The sequence below is a fragment of the Gekko japonicus genome, unplaced genomic scaffold (genome assembly GCF_001447785.1).
Source record: "Gekko japonicus isolate JY-2015 unplaced genomic scaffold, Gekko_japonicus_V1.1 scaffold103, whole genome shotgun sequence".
Taxonomy (NCBI): Eukaryota; Metazoa; Chordata; class Lepidosauria; order Squamata; family Gekkonidae; genus Gekko; species Gekko japonicus.
Genome location: NW_015160210.1, coordinates 1836375 through 1851674, shown reverse-complemented (window position 1 = coordinate 1851674; position 15300 = coordinate 1836375). Strand labels below are relative to the sequence as shown.

General features: G+C 41.9%; 1 protein-coding gene across 3 annotated transcripts in view; it reads right to left on the bottom strand.

Annotated features, from left to right (window-relative positions):
- SNX14 (sorting nexin 14) overlaps positions 1–15300 on the bottom strand; it is a 44811-nt gene that overhangs the window by 6791 nt on the left and 22720 nt on the right. For 2 of the 3 annotated variants that reach the window (XM_015409560.1, XM_015409575.1), the window contains exons 16-24: positions 14115–14141; positions 11941–12073; positions 8526–8718; positions 8083–8166; positions 7864–7964; positions 7310–7421; positions 5861–5901; positions 5645–5764; positions 2236–2359 (exon numbers count right to left, since the gene is read on the bottom strand). In XM_015409560.1, the coding sequence (XP_015265046.1) occupies positions 2236–2359; positions 5645–5764; positions 5861–5901; positions 7310–7421; positions 7864–7964; positions 8083–8166; positions 8526–8718; positions 11941–12073; positions 14115–14141 (935 nt within the window). The remainder of the gene's footprint in view (positions 1–2235; positions 2360–5644; positions 5765–5860; positions 5902–7309; positions 7422–7863; positions 7965–8082; positions 8167–8525; positions 8719–11940; positions 12074–14114; positions 14142–15300) is intronic. The other variant, XM_015409568.1, reaches the window with a different exon arrangement.

Below are 15300 nucleotides of genomic sequence, written 5' to 3'. Positions count from 1 at the left end.
ATATCCTTCTCCTAAAGGGCTCACAGAAAAATTGTGTGTGGGCTAAATATATGATTTTTGTGACCCGTTCTATGAGGGCTGAGGGATAGACCAGAACGTATGATTTCCTGGATGCGGCAGGACAGTTATTCTGTAACTGTGAGCTGCTCTCCCTTGCTCATTTCCTTTCCCTATTAAACCAGGAGGAAGATGGTACAGTGCAGAAAATTAAAACGTAACAGCCACAGTGTTGCTACAATTCTGCCACATGCTGTTAGGTAAGAAGAAGGGATTGGATTTATACCCCACTGTTCACTCAGCGTCTCAGAGCTGAGTGAACAGTGGGGTATAAATCCAATCCCTTCTTCTTACCTAACACCTTACAATCTCCTTTCCCTTCCCCTCCCCACAGCAGGCACCCTGTGAGGTAGGTGGGGCTGAGAGAGCTCTTTTGAGGACTGCTCTTGAGAGAACAGCTCTGAGAGAACTTGTGACTGACCCAAGGTCACACCAGCAGCTGCATGTGGAGGAGTGGGGAGTCAAACCTGGTTCTCCCAGATTATAAAGTCCAGGCTTCTAACCACTATATCAAACTGGCTCTCCTACTGTGGGTTTATACATGGAAATGCTGATTACCTCCATGTGTCCTGAGTTATCTCCCTGGATGATTATCTTTTGTGTTGGATTATCTACATGTGCCAAGTAATTATAGTGGCTTTAGCCAGAGCAGAAAACCTGATCTCATGGTTTTGCAATTTCATTTCTGTTGTTCTCCCCAACAGATCTAATTTTGTGCACTTTGACTTGCTGAAACGATACAGAGGACAAAGAATTATGCTGGTGTACCCTATGAGAATGCAGCTCAAGGTCATACATTGTTATGCAGAAAGCTTTTTTCTTGCTTCTCCTTGAGTTCCAGTTCCCACCTTTCAAAGGAGGAGGGAAATGCAGCCATACCACTTGTTATTTTTGTCTCATCGATGTACAAAGTACAGCCTACCTCCTCTTCTTCATTCATTCATGTGTCAGAGTGGATGAGGACAGAGTGCTCTAAGTTAATATCGCAAAGACGGGTCAGGCCCCCGCCCCCCAAAGACAGGCTGACAAAGGCAGCTGAACAAGAGTCTTCCCATGCAATATGATTTTGCTATGATGCTGACAACACCTTTTTTTTTTTACTTTTATTTCAGGTATCTACAGACATACCTACAAAGCAATTCTAAAAATACCAAAATTATATATATACATATACAATAAAAATATAGTGTTAAAATTTTTAAATTACAAACCAGCATTTTTCCTCTGTATACTTTAATATTTACCCAAACTCTTATATCTGTGTCTATATTTCTTGGATGATAACAACATAAGGTGCCCTAGGCATTTAATCTTCCTAGAGTTTTACATGCATCTTTCTAGAGTAATACTAGATAACTAATTCACAAATATAGATAAGGTTTTCATGGATTCAGAGAAATTTCACCTTGCTGTTCTAAATAGTCTAAAATACAATGTTTGCCATCGTATAGTGTTCCCAAAGTTTTTATGCCATAAAGATAATGGGGGTGCTGCTGGGTTTTTCCAATAATGACCAATAGTTGTTTTGGCAATAGTTAATAAAATAACAATTATTACCCTACGTGAATATGATTAAATTATGTCTATCTTATAGTTCAAAACTAAAGATTCAAGAGCTAATTCAAGGGTATATCCTGTAATAGAAGATATTTCTTGTTAAAGTCCCCACTAACAGACTTTGAGAGAGTGCTCAGTTCATGTGAACATAATAAAAAAGGATTAAACTCTAAAATATATAAGATTTTAAGTGAAATTGAAGCACCTGGAAAGGTATCACATCAGGATAAATGGCAAAAGGATTGTAAACTTACTCTGGATGAAGACATTTTGGGGGAAATGTGGGCATCTATAGATTATAATTTTTCTTTTCTTGCCCATTGGTATTATACACCCGAAATACTTTCAAACTTAAACTGACAACACTTTTTTAATTTCCATGCAAAAGCAACATGGGCATTGCACCAGAGAAGTTTGAGTAACTTTGGACCACAAACTGAAAATTCTGTGATGTTGGCACATATTCCACAGTACATTTGCATAAAAATCTTGTTAAAGATACAAGATAAACAGGTCCTCAAGCTGAAAGGCTGAGGCATTTTAATCTACATTCAACACAGCCAGAATTGCATGAACCCTTGGTTATGAAACATACTGAAAAAAATAGAAGTGATTTCTCACCAATGTACATTAAGTAGTCATAAACGCCTTCCACTGTCATCATTTCCATAAAATAGTTCTGATTTTGTCTGCGTTCTGAATTCTCAGCACGGTTTGCATTGTTCTTATACAGTTCATTAAAAAGCTAAAATTAAACAACAAAAAAGTCCACCAAGTTTTAAAAACAAGCACAGTTGCAAAGTTATCACCAGACTGGATTCCCTATATAAATGATTGCTTGGCTTTAACTGAATCAGAGTGGCAATTTTCTTAAGCAATAACAAATCTCCAGGTAACAATGGGTGATTTCCCTCCCACAAGCGCTGCTCCGTGCTCACTGTTCTCTTTGGCCCGATGGTACGTGTCAATTTCACACAAGCTGCTGCGCAGCTGCATTTTGCCTCGCAGCTTCGTGTGATTTCCCCCGCGTCTACTCAACCCTGTTTTTTGAGGACTGAGTAGACATGGGGAAAATCGCAGGAAGCTGCGGGGCAAAATGTGGGCTCGCAGCAGCTTGTGTGAAATTGACACGTACCGTTGGGGCAAAAGGGAGGAGTGAGTGCGGAGCAGCACTTGTGGGAAATCACCCAATATCTGTATGAAACCACTGTGAAACAGCATGGGCCAAGCAGAAAAAAGGATCATATTTGCAGAGAAAACATAGCAGAGCAGAAGTTATAGTCAAATATCAGGAATTTTTCTTAACATATAACACAATGACAGTGCATGTACCCTCTGTCATCAACTGTTACTCACTGGCCTATGCACTCCCTTCCAGGAGACAAGTTTAGATGAAGCCCAGATTCAGAATCCACTAGATTTTGAAATCAGAATAACAAATGAATGTATTGGTTTGTTTGAGCATATTCTAGCAGTTCATATCTTAATTAAATGCATCATCTTAAACTGTTCTGGCCCTTATATATTACTTCCAGTGGCTCAGTTGCAAGCTTTTATCCACTCAGGTTTTGCACCTATCCTGAAGCTGCTTTGTAGACAGCTTATGTTTTCTCACCATTTACTCTTCACAGTACCTTCCATCATTTGTGGACCCAGCGTTATGGAGCAGATTTACTGTTGTTGTTCTTCAGTCACACAGTCGAGTCCAACTCTTCGCGACCCCATGGACCACATCACGCCAGGCCCTCCTGTCTTCCATTGTCCTCCGGAGTTAATTTCATGTTCGTTGCATCGATAACACTGTCTAACCATCTCATCCTTTGCCATCCCCGTCTTCTTTGACCTTCAATCTTTCCCAGCATCAGGGTCTATTCCAGTGAGTGCTCCCTTCTCAGTTGGTGGCCAAAATATTTGAGCTTCAGCTTCAGTATCTGGCCTTCCAGGGAACAGTCAGGGTTGATTTCTTTTAGGATTGACTGATTTGATCTCCTTGCAATCCAAGGGACTCTTAAGAGTCTTCTTCAGCACCATAATTCGAAAGCATCTATTCTTCGGCGCTCGGCCTTCCTTATGGTCCAACTCTTGCAGCCATACATTACTACCTCGGAATACCATTGCTTTGACTTTGGTTGGCAGGGTGATGTCTCTACTTTTTATTATGTTGTCTAGGTTTGCCATTGCTTTCCTGCCAAGGAGCAGGTGTCTTTTAATTTCATGGCTGTAGTCACTGTCTGCAGTGATCTTGGATCCCAGGAACGTGAATTCTATCCCTGCTTCCATGACTTCCCCTTCTATTTGCCAAGGAGTGATAGGGCCGGATGCCATGATCTTTTTTTTGATGCTGAGTTTCAAGCCAACTTTTGCGCTCTCCTCTTACTGAGGAGGTCCCAAAAGCACCCTCATTGGTGGTTTCCCAGAATGCACACAAGGCACTTGTTTTTATTTAGACCATTTCTATGCTGCCTCTCCAGGGAACCAGTCTGAGGCAGATGACCAAATAAAAGACATCATGCATCATAAGAAATTAAAACCCAGCATTAAAAACCCAGTGCTAAAAACCCAGCCAGAGCATAAAAACATAAAACACTGAGCAGCTTAAAAGGAGTCTCTCACAGTTCTCAGGTTATAAAAATGATGTTAAAAATCAACCCTTAATTAAAAGCCTCAATTAAAAAAAAAGATTTTGCCTGATGCATAAAATAAAGTAGCATGGGTGCTGGGTGACGGAAGGGTATTCCACACACGAGAGGCCACTGTTGAAAAAGCCCTGTCTCCACTCACCACCTGCTTCACTTTCTGAAGGAAGGGGCATAGAGATCATGACTGGGTGGACAGTATGGGAGAAGGCAGTCTCCTTCAAGGAACACGGCCTCGAGTCATTTAGGGCTGTAAAAGTACAAACCAGAACTTTGAATTGTGCCCTGAAAGAGAAGAGCAAGCCAGTGCAGATCTTTCAACACCAGGATGATATGTTCCCTGTATCTAGCCCCTAATCAGTAGTCTGGCTGCTGCATTTGGACCAGCTGAAGTTTCCAGTGTCCAAAGGCAGCCCCATGTAAAGTATGGCTGATTTTGCACTAGAACTGCCTTGATGTTGCGCCGCCATTTGCCCCGATACTATTGGTCAATTTCACACCCGAAGCTGCGGGGCTGCATTTTGACTCGCGGCTTCGCCCGATTTCCCCCAGTTTCGTAATCCTGTTTTTTGAGGATCACGAAACTGCGGAGGAAATCGGGCGAAGCCGCGGGTCAAATGCAGCCCCGTGGCTTCGGGTGTGAAATTGACCAATAGTATCGGGGCAAACAGCGGCGCAACATTGAGGCAGCTCTAGTGCGAAATCAGCCTATGTCACATTGATCTAATCTGAAGGTAATCAGAACATGGGTCACTGTGGCCCGATTGCACATGAAGAGCAGCCACAGGTGGCGTAGTAGTCCAAGCTGATGAAAGGCACTATGTGACACAGAGGAGATCTGAGCCTCCAGCCATATGACACAGCTCCCCCCTGCTCTGAAGAAGTGAGCAGTGAGGTATTTGAAGAAGAGAGCAGTGACTCACGAAAGCTCATACTCTACCTCAAAAGTCTATAAGGTGCTACTGCTACTCTTTTCTACAATCTCAGCCTAGTCTACCTCACAGGGCTGTTCTGAGCACAAAATGGAGAAGAGGAGATCAGCGTAAGCTGCTTTGGGTCCCCACTGGAGAGAAAGGTGGAGTATAAATGAAGTAAATAAACAAATATGGGAGGATCTGGGCCTCTCCTGGACCTCTTGCCCTGTGCCCCCCTTCGGCGAGAAATGTATAGATCAAATGTTCATGTTAGAATATGACTATTTGGACAAAAGGGGGGAAACCCCACCCACCCACCTGTGGCTGCTTGACCTTTTAATGTTTTTTAGTGGCTTTAAGAAGGTGATGTACTTTAGTGTGGTGAATTTTGTAAGCTATAAACAAAGGAGAAGGTGGGAGATAATTTTTTAAATAAAATATTTATTACTGAACAATTTCATTCTGGGAGACATACTGTACCTTTTTGTTGTTTTCAGAAGTAGGACTGAGAATTGTAATCTCTGGTCTACTTGGTTTAGGCTTGGGAGATTCACAGGAATTAATAAAATTTACAATGAATGGCTCCAAGTGCTGGCCTTTCTGAAATTAAACAAAACAGCTGTAATGGATAAATTTCAGTCCTTAATGAATTATCAGGAAAAGACACTATTTATAAAAGGAATCAACTCTACCCACCTCTTTTATTAGTTTCCCTGGAACAGATTTTATAATTTTACCTGCATAACAGTAGTAAAAAAAAAAAAGATTTTGTTTCTTCAACATCACAACTAACATTAAGTTATTCATCTCATTTGTTGCTGTGCAGAACCAATCTTTGCTACTCCCTATTCTGGATTCTGAGATCTGGGGGCCCTCAGGAAACATGTGGGATGTGGGGCTTGATGGGAAGGTGGAATCATTAGAAATAGCTGCCCACTTACACAAGGGCCCTTTCTCCTTGCACAAGGGAGGCCTTGGATCCAATCCTCTATGACCGTCTCTTGATATATCTGAAAGCCACATTCTTTACGCAGCCATTTGTTTGTATACCACATGAAAGGCAGCATCTCATAATTTGGATTAGAGCCTCCAAGCCCACTGTATGTGTATAAACAAATTAGGGAAAACATTAAAGCTCACATTAAAGCACACAGGAAACAGCACAACTATAGTTCCATGTGCTCAAGGGAATTTGTATGGGGTACAAGGGAATTTGTATGGGGTATGCTGAAAAGCAGCCCCCTAAAGCATTGTTAATCCACTTTTGCAGGTGAAAGGTACATTCAAAAACATGGTATGGCATGATGTGTGTGTGTGGGGGGGGGGTCGCTGTTCAAAGATTAAAAAAAATCAGCCCCTAGATCTAAAAGCATGTTTATAGTAACTTACAATATCAACCTAAATCACAGCCTATATTCTATGCATTTTATTTCAATTTTTTTTATATGAAAGCACTGTGTTCTTTTTCCCCCACAATAATCTAACTGCTTTTTGGGTTTGTAGTCTCTCTTCTGGTAAACCCTGTTTTAGTAAGCTAAGAAAAGAACTCACAGAATATTTACTAAAAAACAAAAAGGTCGGATCCTATGCAGTGCCAGCACAAAGCACTGTGGGAGAGAATTTTTTCCCAATTTCCCCTTCTCCCAGCAGCCAGCTGTGAGTAGCAAAGGGGTTGGGGGAACCCACATGCACAAAAGACAGCTGCAGTGAGGAGGAGGAATCAAAACTGCCCCCTTATCTCTTGCATCAGCAGAGTCTGCATCTTGTGCTGGCAGAAAGGAGGCACAGGATCCAAACCAAACAGTTCAGTATACCTGAAGTGTCAGTGAATTTATGTTAAATCACCTATAGACAATTATTCCTGTATGCGACTGAAAACTGTGCTCAAGAAAACTCCAATTTTGTACTGGCAGGTTTGGATAATGGTCTGGATCAAAAAGAGGCCTTTCATGTGTAGAAGATTTCCCCATGAGCAGAAAGGCACTTTTGCAAGGAACTTAATCGTCAAGGCTCTTGAATGGCATCAAACAGTTGTGCACATGCAAGAAACCACAAATTATTTTTAAAGTAGTCCATGCAAATCAGAGTCAGACAATCATATCTGGATAAACAGCTATTATTTTTCAGTTACAGCTCTTTACTTACCTAGATTTACATCAGGCAATATTTTTTCAAGGAACTGTGTCTCTCCACCATTAGGGGACAAGAAGTCGGCTAAAAGCTGGCTGTTGCTTAGCTCTGGATGCTGTGCAAGTTTCTTAGAAAAAGACACAAAGACAAATGAAATCACAATGCTCAAATTACCTTCTCTCCTACAACAAGAATTTCAGTGCTTGACTTTCAGGTTATGTTAGGTAAATATTGCAAACACACTTATGCACAAAGCCATCAGAAATCAGTTGTAGGAAAAAATATTATGTGAATAGCAGGTGGCAAGAGTATACAGTGCTAAAGTAGAACACTGATAAAGACCTATTCATGCTATTGTAAATGATTCCTCTGGATTGGATCTAGTAGCACACCTCCTAGTAGTTTGCCCCTCATGGTGCTCCTTAGCATCCCCTCCCTGAGCATCTTTTGGGCTTGCAACAAGATAGCAGAGGCAAAAACGTCCTGTTCCACAGACATTCTGTTAGCAGAAGTTACTACTGGTCCAACCTTCAATACACTAAAGATTCAGTTGCCAATATTTTTCTTACCTGCAGATATTCCTGAAAGTCCTCTCTCTTTGACTGTAAGTATTCAAAGTTTTTTGGTCCGATGATCCTCTTTGAAGGAAGCTGGGCATCAGGAAATGTACCTGAAAGTTTCAAACTCCTGAAATTACTATAACTGAAATCTACTATTAAACTTTCTCAAATTTTCATACAAAAACTGTAGTTGATATAGAGTTATATATATACACACACAAATCTTACCATGAAATTCTGTTAGTTTTGACTCAAGGACATAAAATTCAAGATATCTTCTATAGACTGACCAGCGTTCAGGTTCATGCCCAACTGAAAATACATACAGATATAAGATTTACCCTCTACGCAGCCTGAAAGGGGTACAAAGGCAAACATGCAAGACTGTGGATGAAACCTCTTAAAGGTTTCATTACAAACTGATGATATCAGCAATGACCAGCTGCAGACTTTTTAAAAGAAATAAATAATGCAAACACTATCCTGGATATCCAAATGGATGCAACATTCTATACTAATCACATACTTTATATTCTCCCTCATGTTTTCAAAGACTGTAACACATTTTGGAAACACTACTCAAGATAAAATGAGAGATGCAAAGAAAGCATGCATCTCAACAGGACCAGATAAGCATACTAGGCACACACAATGTTTTCCAGAAAGCCTACCCGCCGTTCTATCATTCCTCTCCACATCAATGCAAAACACTGGTATTCTCTCTCTTCTTTCCAAAGGGATATCATCAATAAAATCCACAAAGGGAATGCTGATTTTCCAAGCTGCAAGATTGCGAGGTGTGTTCGGAGTACTAACTGCCTCCACAGGGGAATCATCTTCCATTACCATAATGCCTTCTTCAATCTGCAGTGAAAGATTTAAGTACCCCAAGAAAATTTTGATCACATTTCTCAGGCTGTATGTCCCCAAGAAGCAAAAAAGTCTACCATCAATTTCCTGAAGGACGTTTTGTATGTCATTTCTTTAAAAAGACAGAACTCATGATTTATTTAATGCATTTCTCACAAAGACTCAAAGTACATAGAAAGGACTAATTTTGACTTGCTTCAAATTTAAACAATGACATGCTATGAACAGTAATTTACTGCATTATCTTGCAGTTACTTTGCAAAAGTTTAATAATGGAAAAACTTGGGTCTCAGTAAGAAACAATCGCTATAATTGAAGTAAATAAACTCTGTATGTAGCTCAACACAAAAACAGTGGCAGAAATTTTGAAAATAAGGACCCCCTCCCAATATTATCACTTGCTGATGCTTAATTATCTATACTTCTTTTCTCAAACTGTGTCAAGCATAGTAGAGTTCAAACTGTACTGGAGATAATAAATTATTTGTAGCTACCATGAATATAAAATTATTTTTTAAAAACATTTTATGCTGCCTTTCTACCCACTTCAGGGTTCCTAAGGCAATGAGCAGTCAAAATTTTAACATGCATACGCACATGTATTTATAATATATAATTGAGTAAGGGAGCGGCGAAAAAATGTGCACCGTCAGCCATTGGCCCACCAGCTGCCACTCAAGGCTGCTGGCGTACCATTGGCTGGGAGACGGGAGGCGAACGCTGCGAGCGGACGCCACTGCCAGGAACCGGGAAAGGGAGGCTGCGAGGCCAGGCGACGGGGCTGGGCGGGGGCCGGCGCCAGGAGGATGCGGCAGCCCCAGTGAAGCGGAATGTCAGCGAGAGGGACGGCAGATGCCGGGGATGGCGGGGGAGGAGCTCATTCCCGAACGGCTGGCCGGTCCGCCTCGCTCCACCACCTTCTTCGGCTGGGCCACCCTGCGCCGGGGCCACCTGGCCTCAGGGACAGGGGAGGCAGCCGCTGCTCCCGGGGACTGGTAGGCAGCGGCCCCCCTCCCGCCACACCGACCACCGCCTCCATGCACTGCGCGATGACGATCCAGTGCGGCCCGAGGCACTTGCCCCAGCCCCACACGTCTTCACTCTCCTACCTCTCTGCAAGTGAGAGGCAAAGTCCTTCAGTGGGGCGAGATTGTGGCCCCGCCAAGCGTGAGCCCTCTTTCTGGCAGCTGCACCGGCCTTCCCTCGCACAGGGCGGCCTTTGCCGGCCTGTCTGCAGGCCCTGCATTGGAGGGGACTCAGCCGGCCCCGGCCATGCTCGGGGGCAGGGGAGGCCACCGCACGCCACGCCCCACCCCTGCTTCATTGGGCGGGACCGGGCCCAGCCCCCTTGCCCCAAGCCGACAGCTCTCCCTAGGGCCCGTTGCCTCCTCCCGCAATGGGCATTTCCCCTAGTGTATTTATAATACAATTAAAAAAAAATGAAGTTTTACAACTTGGCTTTTTTAAAATACAGGCAGAACAACTTCTTCAAAGGCTGTTGTCTTTTTTTTTTTATTGCCAGAGCTAATTTTCTTAACAAGTCCATATTTGTTTATGGCAAGTCTTCTTTCTAGCTTCTCCCCTTTGTACGTCAGTGGCTCCTTTTTTGATTTTTTATTGTCTCTATTAGTTTCCTTCACCACCAGCTTTATTTTCTTTTTAGACAGATTCAGTCTCTTCTTTCTTTTTTGCATAATTTGAGAACCTTTTTTCCCCATTTCAAGTTCTATCCCATAGTTTGTTGCTTTGAAACTGCAGATTTGTTCACTTTCACACTCTTCATTTTCTATAAGTAATAGGGCTATATCTTGTTTCCCCTTATCTTGAACAAAAACTTGTTGCTCCTCCAAAGTCTGCCGAGGCATTACAGCTCCTTTCTCGCCCTCCAAATCTAAGGAAAGACTCTGGAGTTTTTCAAAACCATTTTTAAATACCTTTTCCATTGCTTGTCGCATTTCCTCCACCAAACTCTTTCAAAATTGCTCACAAGAAAGATTTCAATTTCTGTGGATTCCCACTCCTCTGTCTCTTCAATATTCGCCTCCGATGCCATATTTAAGCCTTTTCTCTTAAATCAATTTTTAATGCTGCCAATAATTCTAAAAAGTCATGCAATTCAAGTGCCTCACAAGCTTTGCTCTTAATAGTTTAAACAAATGGAATTATTTTCTTACCCACACCATGTTTCTTCGGATTTGGCCATATTCCAGGGGGTATTTAGGAAGAATTCCTCACTTTTCACTTTTATGCTTAGTCATTAATGTATCAATCTTCATTCTTTGTAGTCTGTTATGTTATAAGTTCCAAGTCACTCTAAAACGGCTGGCTGCAGCTGTGTAAGACATGGCGACCATGTCCTACTCCATTTCTCGATCCCGCTTCGAGACAGAATGACCTTGCCCCCCCATTTGCCATGTGCAAGGGGCAGCCGAACAAAGCCTCCTGCAACCTGACCCCCCTCTGGGAGGCCAGGCGAAGCCCCCCCGGTCGCAAGTCCCAGGGGGCTCCAAAAGAAATGAAAAAGACGAGGTGATTTGGTGAAGACCTCCGGTGTCATCAGCATACTGATGGCAACCCAGCCCAAAACTCCGCATCAGTTGGGCAAAGGGGCACATATAGATGTTAAATAACATCTTGGTGCTGAATTTTGCATAAAGGATATAAATCCTAGGCACAAAAAATGAACCATAAAGGATTTAACACTTTAGAAGTCAGCATTCTGAGGAAATAAGCACACTAACTTGAATGCCAAGAAAAGCATCATCTGATCTAACCCCAGAGATGCATGCAAAGGAGCCAAGTGATGCTTTTCTCCAAAATCACTTTCCCTCTCACCTTGGGACATCTCCAGCAACAGCTGCTAGACTTTCCTGTAATGCTCCACCTATACTTATGGTGCTCTGAAGTATGCTGAGAGAAATTTTGAAGGTAGATCTGAGCTCTGTTCAGACATCATGAGCAAACTTGACTGAGACAAAAGCAAACCAAGCACTCACTGGACTCTTGAGATCCCTCCCTAGATGTCCCAATTGGAACTGTAAGAAACTGCAGTTTGTTGCTTGCCTTCAAACAGGGACTGAACTGTGTGAAAAGCAGCAGCCATAAAATGGCTGGATAACTCAGCATACACTGAAATGCATGGGATAACAGGGATGGAGAGAGGAAAAAAAGACAATCATGCTTGCCAGAACTATCAGGACAAAAGGTCCTACTCACAAAGTCATCCTCGCCTTCAGCTGGGCCATAATTGGGCAGCACAGATCCTTCCATTGTGGTGCTCTTGAACACCCCTTTGATTTTGCTGCCAATTTTGCTGATCCCAAAGGATTCTCCTTTTTTCTGAGTGCTCCTGTATACAATAAAAAATACATAGCACACAGCGAATAGAGAAAATCAGGGTTCTTAACAGGAACAATTAAGGAAGTTCTGTGCACATACAAGTCATGTATAAAGGCTCTGAAAAACCCAACACTTTGTTTACTTCGGTGCAATGAATAGTTGCAGTTCAGTTTTATGGAGAAAGAAAGAGCACTTTGGACACAAGTGCAAAAGTTTTCTGTCTGCACAAATGATCCTTTTGAAAATTAAGGCTGCTCTTGTTAGCAGAGCCCTCTCGATCACTCAGTGTTCAGTTTCTCAGTTACACTATTTGACGAAAAGTTAGGAAATGGCTTTAATGTATATTTCAGAAATATTACTATAGATCTGAGAAATGTTAAGCTCTATATGATGTAGGAAACTACTAATTATTTTTTTTACTACAGCATCCTTTGCAACCAAACACAAAAAGGGAAACTGTCATGATGAGCAATCACCATGATCGTCTGTTCATGCTGCATCACAGTGACTCTAAAGGCAAAATCTGCTTGACACGCCATGCTTAGCACATTGTTTCAACTTCAGCCAAGCATTTACACAGTGACATCTAATATGAGAAAGATCCTGACTTACTTGAAAAGTAGTATGGAGGAAAGGCAAAAAGCTACAGAAAAGGGTTCGGACTAATTAAAATTACAAAACAACATGAATAAAAATGAAATCTCCTGGCTTAAGAAAATGGTTTGTCCTAGATATAATGGTTGGGGATCCTGTGGATTTGTTCCACTAACAGCAGCACTTTCCTCTGGTGCAAGATGCTTTTCAAGACATGGAACAGCCTCTTGTGCCAGCAAAAGGCTCCTTAAGTCAGACTGAAGTGCTGCCGTTAATGGGACAGATATGTAGGGAGTCAGAGTTTGCAATCTTGTTCAGAGCAATTTATAAACACAGCATCCCAAAGCCAGCACATTTAAATGAAACATACAGACATTAGCCACAAAGCCTGCATTCTTCTCTACAGCCATGCATTCACATATACGGCATATTAATGCATGCATGCTGGTATACTGCCCTTACATAGACAACTTTATTTCTTACTCTAGAAACACACTGAGCAGGGCAGTGGGCTGGTAGTAAGAAGCAAAATGTACATCCTGTTAAAAATGGTCTTAGAAAGGGACAGTAGTGGAAAGCTATGATAACCTGTACTCCCCCCCCCAAAAAAAAGAGGAGGAACTACTAATAGATTATAAATGTGTCTCGCTGTATAGGACCACATTTGTTTCTCCCTTTTCTTTCTCCCTTTTTAAAGGATCTGGTTTTCCTCCCAGTCCATTATAAGTTACAGATTCTTTTGGCTGGAAGTGATCATAATACCACTCTGGCAGTTGTCAATTCCCCCCCCCCCCCGTAATCAAATCAAAGAGAGAGTCAGATCTGAACAACTTGGTGTTCTACTTGTTTCAGCTGTATTTGTTGTCATTATCATTCTTCTTTGTTGTCGTGCTGCTAAACTGTTGATGCTCAAGACTAGTTGCAAGAGCAGAGAATAAAGAACTATCTGGTTATAAAAGTTGTGTTGAAGAAAAACAGCACGAACTGTACATCTAGCACTACTATCAAAGAAAAGAGGACTTTCAGATAGTTGTTGCTAACTTTAACCACTCTGACTACTAGTACATTTGTATTTTTACTTAAAAGTTTGATATGGAATAAAATTTTAAATATTTAATAGGTTCACACTGTTGTAATTAAAGTGTACATATACCAGAAAAAATTGCCCCCCTGATGTAGTAAATACATAGGAATGCTTAGTGATATATTTCTAGAGTGAAGAAAACTGATGTTTGAATAACACTAGGCATTAAAAACAAGCAGAATGCCATTTCCCCCCCTTAACATTAGAAATGATAGGAGTGTGCTGTTTCTTAACGTATTTCAACATGAATTCAACTTTGACATACTTAGAAGCTGTAGGCCCTAATGCTAGTTGTTATAAAGGCAGTATGAGAAGGTCACAAATAGGTGCAGTGTAAAGCAGGCAACACTGATGGCGTGTCAGCTTGACTTACCGAAAGTCATCCAAACTGAGGCTACTTCTGCAACAACAGGCAAATAATATTACCCCCACAAGCCAAGAAGAGAAGAAAATTGAGAGAAACAGTCTTATTTTACTCAAACCATGCTGCCTTAGAACAGCTGCAGCACCCCAGTGTGCATAGTTAGAATCCATCAGTCAGGAGACCTGCTTGTCTTTAAAGTGTCCTGAATACAGAACTGGGACACTGCAAAGACAAGCAGATGTTCCACGCACACTTTGGTGAGAAATAAACAATTAAAAGCTAGCAAAGTCCTGTTTCATTTCAGTCATGATCGCTCAAAGGTAAGCCAAAATACCATGTGTTTATCTGAACAGGGAATATAAAAGGCTACAGTGGCCCGCTGAGCCCAGATTAGCAAAGGCTTGGTTTCTGCAAACCATGAAACAATGCTGCAGGAGGGTTGCCATTCTCTCCCCTGGAAAGAAACTTTTGTCTTTCAACAAATACCCAACAGGCAGCTGTCAAAAGAACAACGGTGTTGGGCAGGGGAAAAAAGGTTTACAATGCTATTGTACAGTCATAGCTAGGCTTGAAGAGAACAGTTTTAGCATAGCAAGAAATACAGTAATACTTCAGGTATTTTAATAGCAATAGAAACAAGCAATGAAATGCATAAGGTAGCAAACACTTTTCTTGGTATATAATAAACAAAAACACATAAGTTATGGATGTCAGCCATTTACTTTGGCTACACTGTTGTATTCCCAATATCTCCTTATATATAATTGTGAAGTCGGGTGGCACTTTCTGAACATTCCACATGCTCCTAAATCAGTTGACTCCACAATGTGTCACTCAGAAACTGTCCCTATCCACTGGCTGCATTGCTTGAGTCCTGCCCACAGAAGCGGTGCCTGCCAAAACTTTCCTCAGAAGACAGTAGCTTCGCTCTGGTGAATACAGGTACTGTCTTGGCTCTTCTTGCCAGATGACGATTGATTCCCTCAGGGGACAAAACCCACTGTCTTTAGTCTTCAAGCCAGGTTTGCTGAGGCAACACTTTCCAGAACAGAAAAGAAAAAACCCGCCAAGGAAGCCAGAGTTTGGGGAGGGGAGAGGCATCAGCTGAATAGAATGCCACAGGGGCCACCCTCGAAAACAGTTATTTTCTCCGGGGGGGGGGGGGAGTTCTAGTGTCAGCATTCAACTTGTGAGA